This window comes from Parus major, chromosome 1 (genome assembly GCF_001522545.3).
Source record: "Parus major isolate Abel chromosome 1, Parus_major1.1, whole genome shotgun sequence".
Taxonomy (NCBI): domain Eukaryota; kingdom Metazoa; phylum Chordata; class Aves; order Passeriformes; family Paridae; genus Parus; species Parus major.
The window spans coordinates 4,263,696-4,276,368 of record NC_031768.1 but is presented as its reverse complement, the minus strand read 5'-3'; the positions used below and the strand labels follow the sequence as shown (position 1 = coordinate 4,276,368).

General features: G+C 42.2%; 1 protein-coding gene across 1 annotated transcript in view; it reads left to right on the top strand.

Moving 5' to 3' along the window:
- TMPRSS2 (transmembrane serine protease 2) overlaps nucleotides 1-11,623 on the top strand; it is a 20,529-nt gene extending 8,906 nt beyond the window's left edge. Inside the window, exons 5-15 of the mRNA XM_015634784.2 lie at nucleotides 229-324; nucleotides 1,592-1,711; nucleotides 3,016-3,145; nucleotides 3,521-3,631; nucleotides 4,441-4,484; nucleotides 5,070-5,244; nucleotides 6,767-6,942; nucleotides 7,982-8,077; nucleotides 8,607-8,749; nucleotides 9,552-9,704; nucleotides 9,877-11,623. Of these exons, the coding sequence (XP_015490270.1) occupies nucleotides 229-324; nucleotides 1,592-1,711; nucleotides 3,016-3,145; nucleotides 3,521-3,631; nucleotides 4,441-4,484; nucleotides 5,070-5,244; nucleotides 6,767-6,942; nucleotides 7,982-8,077; nucleotides 8,607-8,749; nucleotides 9,552-9,704; nucleotides 9,877-9,888 (1,256 nt within the window). The 3' untranslated portion in view covers nucleotides 9,889-11,623. The remainder of the gene's footprint in view (nucleotides 1-228; nucleotides 325-1,591; nucleotides 1,712-3,015; nucleotides 3,146-3,520; nucleotides 3,632-4,440; nucleotides 4,485-5,069; nucleotides 5,245-6,766; nucleotides 6,943-7,981; nucleotides 8,078-8,606; nucleotides 8,750-9,551; nucleotides 9,705-9,876) is intronic.
- The last annotated feature ends 1,050 nt before the right edge of the window (nucleotides 11,624-12,673 follow it).

The following is a 12,673-nucleotide window of genomic DNA, read 5'->3' as shown; positions in this document are numbered from 1 at the left end:
GGTACCAAAGGAAAGGGACCTTCCCTTCCAAGTCGTGCATGGAAGGAGCAGCTTCCCTGTGGATGGAGAAGGGACAGCTGGCTGGGCTGCTGGTGCAGCTGGGTTTTTGGGGAGGAAGGATGGTGGAATGGAGAAAAGTCTGGCTAAAAATGACTGGTTTCAATGTCAAATAAAATAGTGCTGGTGGGTGAAAATTACTCATGAACCTAATTTCTCTTTTCCTCCTTGGTTTCATTTCAGGTCTAAGGAAAACCATAATCATATTATTATCTATATTAATAGTCATTTGTTGTGCAATTGCTGCTTTCTTTATCTGGTATTTTGGTAAGTTGTTTTGCTTTGTTTTTTTCTTTTTATTTATTTATTTATTTATTTACTTTTAATGTATTAAGATTTTCAAGTTAGAAATATCTCATTCTCATTTTATGCTTTATGCTGAATTAAAAATATTCTTTTCTCCTAAGAGATGAACTAATATTGCTTCTTAATGGCTCAGTTTTGTTTGTAGGTTTAGGTGTTCGTGTTTTGTTTATTTCAGTTATTTTTTTTTTTTGTGGGGTTTTTTTTTGTTTTGTTTTCTTTCTTTCCTTGTTTTGTGCTTTCATTTCTTTTTAATTTTAATGCTGCTATTACTCTCCAAATTTGAGCTTCACTTAATTTCAGGTGAAGGGAGGAGTTTGCAGTAAGTGTGTAAAACTTGACTGCAAGACTGTAAATGGTCAAGATGTGTTTTGTTTTGCTAAAGTGGGATCTCTCTTGGAGCAGAAGTCATTTACATCCATTTAGTTCTTTCTGTGGGGCTTTTGTGTAAACATTTCATGAGCCCAACCTGTTTCAGCACTCTAAGTTGTACTGTGGATGTTTGCCTTGGAAGTCATCCCCAGCTGGGGTGGCTGAGCTCTGATTCTGGGCTGGACCAGTTCTGTTCAGCTCAGGTGAAGTTTGTCTTGAATTCCCCTTTCATTAAAAGCTGCTTTGCTAAAATATTAGGAAACTAAAAATTTGCTGTTTTTAGGAGCCTCTTCTTTCTGTTCTGCTCAGGAAAAGAGAAAGAGATATTTAATGGAAGATGTCCCAGCTCATTGCATTTGGGTTTGACTGAAATGATGTTCAAAGACCCCTTCCAAACTATACTATGATTTTAAGAGAGTTAATTTAGAACTATTAGAATGACCCTATGAATGATTTTTTTGACTCATTTTGATTTAAGCAGGGTGATTTCCTTAAATCAAATTAAAAGGGTGTAATCTTGTTTTAAATGAGAGCAGAGTACGTAATCGAGGCGTTCACTCTCTTCCTCCTTTTCCACGTGTTAACGCTTTGCCAGTGCAAAGCTGACTCCTTTCTGACAACCTCACGGTGCCTGATTATTCAGGGGAGGCCAGTGGCCAAAATCCAATCAGCTGCTTCAGAGACTTGATCTGACAAGCGATTCAAAGGACAGAGCAATCCATCTTCTGCTGTGGCAGGCTGGGCTCCCTCCCACCTCCCGCTGTAAGAGCCGCTTCCAGCGGTTTGCTCCATCCAAGTGGGAAACTCTTTGAGAGCTGGGCTGATGTGCAGCCTCCTGGCTGTGTTTGTCTCCCTGCAGTAGAGAATCACTGTCTCAGCTCCCTGATCGAGTGTGGCTCCTCGGGGGTGTGCATGTCCCCCTCCCAGTGGTGTGATGGAGTGAGCGACTGCCCCAACGGGGAGGACGAGATGCGCTGTGGTGAGTGACACCAACCTGGGCTGGGGGCGAAAAAACCTGCAGCAGCTGCAGGATGATGGTCAGCTGGGAGCAGATTGCCTTGTCCAGAGCTTGCCTAAGTTGCAACAAGGCTGTCTTAGCCTAAAGTCTGTTTTTAAAATGGTTTAGGATGTGTGCTATGTATAGATGTTCAGTTTGTTTCCTGCCCGATTGAAAAGCTGAAATAAAATGCTTGGCTCAGGGGTTTGAGCTGCCTTGACTTTGAGTCAGTTTTTTAAATATCACCTTTTAATTTGAGTGGGATTTGTGCAGAACTGAATCTAGCATTGTCTCTGGATGGAGCAGTCAGTGGTGACTTCTCAGTCAGCTTCAGGTGAAAATATAAAGCTGGTGGTCTTCAGTCAGGCTTGTCTTTTTCCACATATTTTGCATTCCTCATTCTTCCCCCTCCGTTCTTCAACTACTTCCCAACTCATTTGTGTAAGAAAGCTTGGCCTAACCATTGCTTTGAACTGAAAAGATGCCAAGGGAAGAAGCTTTAGTGCAGAGCTGAAGGTAGAAGGTGGAAACATTGATTTGCCCATTCCAGAGGTTTGGCATCTTGTGTCGTGCCAGTGCCACACTGGAAAACTCCAGCAGTGCTTTGAATTCCCTCTGTAAACTTGGATCCAGCACATTCTCATGCAGGGCTAGCATTTGCTCATAGCTGTTCCACTCCATTTGGTTGAATAATGGGTTCTTGGAGAAGCCTGTTTCAATCAGTTCTTTTGCTTCAACTATTTTTATTAAATTCTTGTGTAAGCAAATACATAATGGGAGGTGGAATGCCAGAGCTAATTGCTCCTGGTTACATTCTTGCTCTACAAAGGGCTCCTCTGAAGAAATTTGGTGTATTAAGAGATAATAGAAAGTATTTTTCAATAGATCATATTTTATTTATAGACAGTATGTGATTAAGAAATATATGGTTGCATAGAGAAAAGATCAGAAAATTTTCATTATTGCAGTCTTAGTGGTAGAATATAAAAGAGAATTTTGAGTATAAAAGCTGAATGAAAGGATGAGCCCTATCTTGTACATTTACATTTTGAAACTGGTAGTTCTTTGAGATTGCCTGACATGAAAAGAAGTCAGTCATTTCCATATTCCTGTCTGCTGGATATTTACTCAGAATTTGAGTAGAAGGGAGCATTAAATTAACATCAGTTCATACATGAAGTGGATATTATGGGTAACTACTCCCAAGAAGAGAAATTAATAATAGCATGTGGTGTTCTTAGTTTCTTTTTTGTTTTTTCTTTTTCCCTTTCTTCCTTTTCTGGCAGTTAGACTTTTTGGACCAAATTTTATCCTGGAAGTTTATTCACCTGTCAGCAAATCCTGGTATCCTGTTTGCCAAGATGGCTGGAATGATGATTATGGGAAGATTGCATGCAAAGACATGGGCTACAGCGTGTAAGTCCAACCTCTGTCAGCCTTTGCTCAGACACAGAAGGGTTAAAATTTCCCTATTGATATTTTTTACATGGCTGAGACTTTGCTGTGAAATTGTACTGGCAAAAAGAGAAATTGTACTCTTCATCTTGCCCTGTTCCATGAGGTGCATGCATATCAGATGGAAATATTATTTTAACCTAGTGGCTGGTGGGAAGTGGAACTTGACAGATGTTTCAAGAATCTGAGGCTCTGGCTGGGCTGCATTCACCTGAAAACAAAAACAAATATTTCTAGTGTCATGCCAGGAGCTCTGGCTTGGCACAGCTCATTGTTATCACTTGTTTGAAATCTGAAACCACTACTGGGTTTCATAGTGGGCTTTCTGTTTTGCAGGGATACGTATTTCCAGAGTCAAGGGGTAGTGCCTGAAGTCAGCTTTAAGAGCTACATGAAGCTGAACATAAGTGCTGGGAACATAGACTTGTACAAAAAGCTGTACAGCAGGTATCTTTCTTTAATAAAAGCCTCTCTCCTTTCATCCTTTCCAGATGCTGTAAGAGCTGTAGCTTCTCCTGCAGCATAATGCAAGTGTGCATCTTCCAGTGGAGATTGTTGGGGGGAAAGAGACTTTATTTTTAATCTGGTTGCAGCAACTGTTCTTCCCTCTTTTTAAAAACACAGCTGCCATTTTCCACTCCTCCCTGTCCTCTGCTAAAAAAAAATGTCCCACCTTCTATGCTGTGTAGAATGTTGCCATGTCAAAGGTATTTTCCTAATGCCCTCTGACCATCAGCAGGAGTTTGTGTATGGTGACAAGAGTTACAAGCTGCAACACATTCACAGCAGCTGGCACAGCCTTTTTTTCTGTCGCATGGACACACAGCATGCAAACATGGATCTTCACTGTGGAAAGCATCATTTTTATTATCATTAAACAACTCTGAAGTGCCCAGTTTCAAAACATGTAGACTGCTGTGCCTGCAAGCTCCCTTGTTTAATTCTTCTGCAGTGACTTCCTAAATCAGCTCAACTTTCTCTCAAGCTGCTCTTCATCTTGCTTCTCAATAGGCTTGGACACCTTTTGTGTCTGCCACAGGACAGTTTTGGTGGATGCAAGGCTTGGTGGAGCCTGATGGTTGCTGGTGGGGTAGCTGGAGAAAGTGAAGAAAGGAGGGAACCCTCCACAGGAAGATGAGGCTGAGGGCAGGGCATATAGCTAGAAAGGATAGAAAGCAGCTGGAGGGAGGACTTTGCTCACCATTTCCTTCACTGAGTGCCTAAGATCATGTTTGGTTATTTTATTTCTCCTGCAGTGGTTCCTGTGCCTCAGGAAAAGTGGTTTCTCTGCGCTGCATAGGTAACTCACTGGCTTTTTCAAACTTCTGCTTCTCTGGGCTTTGAAATGCTCTGGTTGGCAAATCCTTTTGGACCTGTGGCATTAACTGCATTTTTTGCATGGGCAAATGATTTATCTCTGGTTCCCAAATAATGCAGTTTTAGGAGCAGGGTGGGAGAGGAGACAAGACTTGTGGTGAAGCTCCATATCTGTCCCCAGCAGCTGTGTTGGGATGTCTGTGGCACAGTTGCTCTCCAAGACTCAGCAATCGGGTGGGCAGTGCCTTCTTGGTGGTGATCCCTGTCCTGAGCAGTCTCCTGGCTGCTGCCGCACAGCACAGAGGTGTCTGAATTGCCAGAGATTCCTGAAAGGTGTGAAGAGTTTATGGTGAACCGAGAGCAGCAGCTGCCAGGTGGGGTTTGCAATTTAATGGGGGTCTGCAATTTAATTGGGATTTGGTGTCAGGGCAGGGCTTTGAGCTGTGGTGCATCCAACAGGTCAGACACGGTGTGTGCACCCCTCTCTCTGCCAGGGAAGCCTGAGGTGCAGAATCCATCTCCCAGCTGACTCTCTGATAAACCTCTGTGTGTGTGACTGACCTTTCAGAGTGTGGCCTGTCCAGCAAGAGCGTGAGCATCATGAACAGGATCGTGGGTGGCAGCGGGGCCGTGCTGGGGCAGTGGCCGTGGCAGGTCAGCCTGCACGTGCAGGGCACCCACGTCTGCGGGGGCTCCATCATCACCCGCCACTGGATTGTCACAGCAGCACACTGTGTGGAAGGGTGAGCCCCTCTCTCCGTGGCTCTCTGCCTTTATTCAAGCTGAAATGCAGAAATTTTATTCAATTCTCTCCTTTCAAACTGGATTACTCCCCCTGCCTGGCGTGCTCGGTGCAGTATTTTGTCTGTGAGGGAAATTTGAAGTATTAAGGGAAGATTGGTTCTGGGGGAGGCTGGCTGCAGCTCATCTGTCTGCTTTCTACAAGAAGCCTTATTTTATGTTTTGTCTTATTTACAAAATGAAATGGGTGATGTTGAGCATAGATACCCACCCAATTTAAGATGTAAACTCAAGGCACCAAATTTAATGCCAGCCAGTACAATGTTTTCATGAAGATGTTGAATTACACTGTGAGAAAACCCAAAGGAAATTCCACCCCCGCCTCCAAATTCTCAAATATCACACTGCTGTAGATATGATCAATTTAAAGATGCCTGTGCCATTTATTTCTTCATATCTTCTTGCCACAGGGTAGTAAAGTCCAAGTCAGTATTAAATACAGATTTATATCTATCCAAGGAGCACTTTATGTAGCCATCAACAAGAAAAATAGCTGATGCTTTGTACATTTTTAACCTATAAAAGAGAGTTGAGGGTTCTGTGGTACCCTCAGAAAGGGCAGAATTTGTTTAAAAGGTGGCTGCTTCTGTTGGAGTGAAAACCCACAAAGCAAAAACATTTTTAATGGTTGGTTGGCTGGATCACAGTTTGAGACTAAGGCATGGAAGAATATTTGTCCTTAACCTTGAGAAAGGAATGCAAGTGTTGATTTCTACCTGGAGATCTTATCCCTCCTTTGTTGTCTGGATTTGAGCTCTGTAGTGTGCAAAAGCTTTGGGAATGGCAACCAAGCAGCAGCTGGCACAAACCTGGTTTTCAGCCTGATCTGGGGTTTTTTGGAGCTGGGGTGACTTGCAGGCATTACTTACTGCCTTGGTGCTTCTCATGGAGGGAGTTTGAACACTTGTGGCAGGTTTTCTGTTAAGCTTTTGTAAACTGTGCTGGAGCACAAGAGGCTATTTAAATAACACCTAGCAAGTGTGCTTAATATAAAAAAAAACCCCACCAAGACTCAAAACCAGCCTAAAAAAACCCCTGGCATTTTCAAGATAGTGAAATTCTTTCACCAGATCATGTTTTTACTAATTCTGGCTTCTGCTGATACCACTGACATGTGAGACTTCAGAATTACCTGCCTGATCCCTCAGTCATGGAAATCAAAGGGCTTCAGTGTCGCAGTCTCAGACTTAATTTGTTGTGCTGAGTGATTAAGGGGATGGACAGTGATACTTAACCCACTGCAAAGATTTTTTTGATACATTATTGAAACTCCAGCCAAGCTTTCCTCAAGTTACATGTCTGGCAATTTGTTTGTCATATTCTTCAAAAATAGTAGTCAGATGCATGTGCATTTTTGGTCACACAAATATTTGACTACAGCTCCTGAAGACAATTTTTTGCAGGTTCTAATTCCTCTCTTGTCACCAGAGAAGGAATCCTTCATGCTTTTTCTTTGTTCTGTAGGCGATTTTCTGACCCACAGAGCTGGAGGGTTTATGCTGGCATTCTGAATCAGGATGAGATGCTCTTTAGAAGTGGATACAGAGTGCAACAAATAATTTCTCATCCAGATTATGACACAGACTCTAAAGACAATGATGTTGCCCTTATGAAGCTGGAGACACCACTGAGTTTTACTGGTAGGTATTCTGTTCTTAAGGGAAAAATCCAGTGGCAGTGAACACACCTTTTAAAACTTCTGAATTCTTTAAGCAATTGTTGTAGAGACTTATTGGAAGAACACAAAATTACCCTAGAGACAGGGTATAGAGACAGAGGGCAGAGCATCTGATTTCCTAAGCAAGATTTATTTAAATATATTGCATGGGTAGGTACTTTTATCTCAGAATGCTCTACAGTTTAGCCACTGCTGTATGTGCAGACATCTACAAGTGCAGTGGTGGAGCAGCTGATTAAATCCTGACTCAAGTCAGGTCAAATAATGGTCAAAAAACCCTTCCAAACTCAGCATTACAAGAAGTTCCTTTCATGAAAGCAGATGTAGGTTGTTTGTAAGCAATCAGTGCAAAATAGAGAACAAGCCATTATTTAAACTTGAAGTGCTTTTTGTGTACAGGCCCTTTGTGTTTCAGTGCATCAGTTTAAAGCTACCAGGAGTAATCTGAAAGGGATTTTCTGCTGCTGAGAGCAGGGAGATTGTCTGTTCTGGTGCTGCACACTTCTTGTGTATATCAGTACTGAATCCTGCCAGTCTTGTGATTATTTTCAGCAGAGTTTTGCAAAGAGAATGCAGAGCTGTAGTTTTCAGAATTTTTTCTTTGTCTTCTGCTGCTCAGAGGAGCTGGTGTTAATTGTTCTATTTAACCTGATGAATTAAGGTAGAACCATTGCCTGTTTGTTCCTCACTTTGAGGTGAAGATCAGGGAGATTTGAGGAGATGATCAGGGAGATTTGAGGTGAAGATCAGGGAGATTTGAGGTGANGATCAGGGAGATTTGAGGTGAAGATCAGGGAGATTTGAGGTGATGATCATGTAGATTTGAGGTGAAGATCAGGTACCCCTTAGGGAAAGGGCAGCTGGGAAACTTTCTGCTGCCTCCTGCATTGTCTGCCTGCAAGGAATGTAGAGTACAGAGGGAATGCACGGTGTGTAAGTGCTGGCAGTTTAAATTTATTTTGTTTTCTGCCTGGACATTGGTTATTCTGTTTGTTTTGCAGAAACTGTGAGGCCAGTTTGTCTGCCCAATCCAGGAATGATGTTCCAGCCTAACCAGCAGTGCTGGATATCAGGGTGGGGAGCAGAGTACCAAGGAGGTAAAAAGTACTTCTGGAATATTTTGATTTTTTCCCATAAACTAGTCCTCTTCATCCTGTGAATATTGTTTTATGGGCTGATGGGGCAGTTTGAATTAGATCTGTTCATACACTATTATTTCACCCATTTTACAGCCCCCAGTATTTACCCAGGGCATTCTGTCTCACAGCAAGTTGTGATGTGTTGCATTCAGCAGACTGCAAAGGACCCTCAGATCAGTACTGGGGGCCAGAAATTCCCAATCAGGAGATAATTCTCTGCCCCTGCTGGCAGGAGCTGCTCCTTTCCACCACCTCAGGCTGAAATAGAATGGTGCAAGAAAATTTTGCAAGGAAAAAGGAAATTTTTGGAAAAAGGAAAGGGAGGAAAGGGGTTTTATTTGTAAATAAAGGTACTGGGAGAAGTCCTGTTGACCTCTTGTAGACTCCTTAAATCTTAAATTTCCATCTTGCTGCTTCTAGGAGGTTTAAGTAATGTGATGCTTATTCTGACTTTGTCTTTGCATGTTTGTGTATATTTAAATCCCAGGTAAAACATCAAATAACTTGAATTTCGTTGCGGTGCCCTTAATAGAACGTTCGAGGTGTAATTCTGTTTATATCTACAATGGAATGATTCTGCCTACAATGATCTGTGCTGGAGACCTAGCAGGGGGAATTGATTCCTGTCAGGTAATTATTCCTAATTAATAGCTAATAATGATCTGATTATTTTTGTGGCCTTGCTAGTAGGGTGGCTATGTGTGAATCTATCTATCTATCTGTCATTCTATTCTATTCTATTCTATTCTATTCTATTCTATTCTATTCTATTCTATTCTATTCTATTCTATTCTATTCTATTCTATTCTATTCTATTCTNTTCTATTCTATTCTATTCTATTCTATTCTATTCTATTCTATTCTATTCTATTCTATTCTATTCTATTCTATTCTATTCTATTCTATTCTATTCTATTCATCTCAAATAAATTCTGTGCCCCCCCAAAATTAAAAATTTGCATTACATCTGGTTGGGCTTCTGGTTCCTTTGCTGGTGCATCCCTTTAAAGAGGAAAGCTTTTGTTTCATTGTCTGAATGGCTTCCAGTGCTGAGTTCTCACTGAATTCCCAAGGAGGGTGAGGCTTCTTTTTAATGCTTCAAGGATGGTTTGTTACCTGGTACCTGAAAGTGATCAAATGCTCCTCATAACCACGGCATTATTATCATTATTGTGTTATTAATCACAGCATTGTGCTTGTAAACAAGACAGTCAGTAATGCCAATCTTACTTGGAGGGCTCTGGGCAAATTATTTTCATCCCTATTGGAAGCAGACATCATTTAACACCAGAATTGCCAGCATATCTTGTTTTAGTGACTCCCTAAATGGCAGGCAGGTTTATATTGGACCTAAAGCTGTGTTCCTGGAGTGAAATGGAATGGGTTTTTCCTGGCTGCTGTGTCACTGACAAGGTGTTTGTGTCCCATGCAGGGTGACAGTGGAGGTCCTCTGGTGACCCAGCACCACTCTGTGTGGTGGCTGGTTGGAGATACCAGCTGGGGCACTGGCTGTGCCACTCCCAACAAACCTGGAGTCTACGGGAACATGACTGTGTTTACAGACTGGATTTATAAAAACATGCAGGTAAAATATTTGGAGGATTTTTCATAAATTTTAAGGCCCCACATCCTGAAGTGTGGGGCCTCAATAAATGTGACTTGCATGGTAACAAAGCTGTTGTGTTGGGAAACATCCAAGTGATTGTTAAAACAGAACCTGAACCTTTGTTTTCTGTTTTGTTTTGTCTTTAAAACAGGCAAACAGATGACAACACTCTCCTTGCTCATCGATGTTCCTGAGGACAAGAATTAATGAAGCCATGGGGGCCTGGGATATTTATTCACTTTGCGGTTGATTTCATCTCTCCTCTTTGATTTTTCTTTTTAAAAGTAACATGAAGGATTGCACACTTGGTTCTGTGCTGGCTACAGTGACGGATCTTAATCAGTGAAGGATTATCACAGTGAGCACCTTTCCTCTCCTTGTGGTGCCTGGCAGAGTCATTCTGTGAACTGCTTGCTGAAATTTCTCTCTTTTGTTGAGTAACTTTTGCTTGATGATCAGGCTTATAATGACAATTTAAATCACGATTTAATTTCAGATTTTCCTAGCAGGATGCTGAGACAGTTGGTTTAGTAGTTTTTAAATTAAATGTTAAGCAATGTGAATGTTGAATCTCCGAGCTGCTGGTTGGCAATTTAAAAGGAAATGAATGTTTTTTTTTAGTATAGGATTACAAAATGGTTTGGGTTGGAAGGGACCTTAAGGATCATCCAGTTCCAACCCCTCTGCCATGGGCAGGGACACCTCCCAGTATCCCAGGTTGCTCAGAGCCCCATCCAGCCTGGCATTAAACACTTCCAGGGATGGACCATCCTCAGCTTCCCTGGGCAACCTGTTCCAGTGCCTCACTATCCTCACAGGGAAGAATTTCTTCCTAAAATCTAATGTAAATGTGCCCTCTTTCAGTCTGATGTCACTGCCCCTTGTCCTTTCACTCCATGTCCTTGTCCAAAGTCCCTCTCCAGCTCTCTTGTAGGCCCACTGGAACTGGAAAAGGTGCTGAGGACTCCCCAGAGCCTTCTCCAGGCTGAACAACCCCAGCTCTCTCAGCCTGTCTCCATAGCAGAGGTGCTCCAGCCCTTGGAGCTCCTTTGTGGCTCTGGACTCGCTCCAAGGGGTCCATGTTGGAGATCCCAGAGCTGGATGCAGGATTCCAGGTGGGGTCTCAGGAGAGTAGAGGGTGAGGGATATATATGAAGGGAACTTTTCATGCACTACAGTCCAGGCACAGAAAATAAAATAAATATATATATATATACTGTATATTCAGGTAGTTAAAAATCCTCAGGATCTCAACACAGCCGTCAACCAAAGCCAGGCTTTGCAGTCTGGCTGCCTCAGACCTTACAAAAAGTGCTGTTCTGCCTTAAGCTGCTCTGAACCCAAAGTGGGCACTTTGTGGATGTGGGATTTGGGCAGGGATGTCCCAGAGCTGCAGCAGGAGCAGTCTCAGTGCTGAGGTCCCTGGCTGAGCACACTGAGGGTGACTCTGGAGCTGTCCCTGCTGTGAAAGGCAAAGGGCAGATGTTTGCAGGCAGGCTGTGCTGCCCCTGGAGCTGCACACACACACACACACACACACACACAGACTGGGTGTTTTCTACAAGGAAACACAAAACTGCGTTTCTGCAGGACGAGATGAACTACCTCATTTGTTAAATTTGGCTTCTGATTCCTTACAGCTCTCCTTTACGTGTCTGCCTGAATGTTTTTAGCAAAATGTTAATTCCAATCCGAGTGCCACCTGAATGAGGGTTTTGAAAATAATTTATAATCGTGGTAGAGGATCAAAAAGCCATATCAAGTCACTTTGTTAAGAAGGATAAATCTTTATTGAATGAAATTACTCCACTAGTCTTGTTTTCTCTTTTGGTACTGAAATGCAATTATCTTACATGTAAACACTGCACCAAATAAATTGTTTTCTTTTTTTTTTTTTTAACAAACAGTTTTCTTTAGTCGTGCTTTATATCTGTTTACCTGGATTTCTTTTTTTTTTTAAGCAGTTGCTGGATTGAGTGTACGAAGTGCTTTGAGTGTCTAATTAAAAAAATCAAAACCAACAGCAAACAAACAAAAAAAAAGGAGAAAAGCAACTCAAGAGGGTGAGCCAAGAGATTATTTTAATTCTGATATTTCAGGTCCTTGAACAAACCCAGGGAAAAGAGAGCAAGATGTCCAGGAATGCTGAGTGTTTTGGTGGCTGTGTCTGATGAAATGACTCTGAGTTAATTGAATTAAATAAGGAAGTTTAGCCTGCAGGCGGTGCCTTGAGGGAGTCACACCCTATTTTGTCATTCAGCCTCTTGCTGCCTGCAGCAATGTGTCTCTCCTCTCCAGGTGTGAGATGGGTGTGTTTTCAGTAGCAATTGTGCATCAAGTGCCCCTTGGGGGATGGGGGGATACTGTGAAATAAGCAAGGAGTTTAAAGTACTTTCAAAACAGAAATTAAAAGATTGAGTTGTTACAGGTATGAGGCACGTTTTCTGTGGCTCCTGACCTGCACACTGCAAGTCAATAATAGCAAAATAATGTACTGGAAGAAAGGGGTTCAACAAGGTTAAGGAACATGGATGTTGGGGTGAATGCTGTACAAAAATGTATCAAAAAAAATTACCAGCTGCAGTTCCATGCCACAGGGACAATCACTTTCTGTCATAGCTGCCCTGAGGGGAAGGCTTCTCTTGTAAGAAACCTGGAAATTACTGCATCACACACTGGTATAAGCACATTTTTTCTAGCTGGATGCAGGCATTACTTTTGGTGCTTTTGGTTATTAAACCAAATCTCCCCTGTGAAAGATGTCATAAACACAGTGTGTGATCTATTTTGCATTGCCTTCCATAAAATGGAAGAGCTTTTGGAAAGGTTCTCCTTGCCCTGGGGAGGGAAAGGAGGAAGGCAGCAGAACACATGAGACACCTGTGTAATGTTTAATGTCCTGGAGGTTTCTTTCCTTTTGGACATCCAAATCCTGCCCTCTAGTGAGT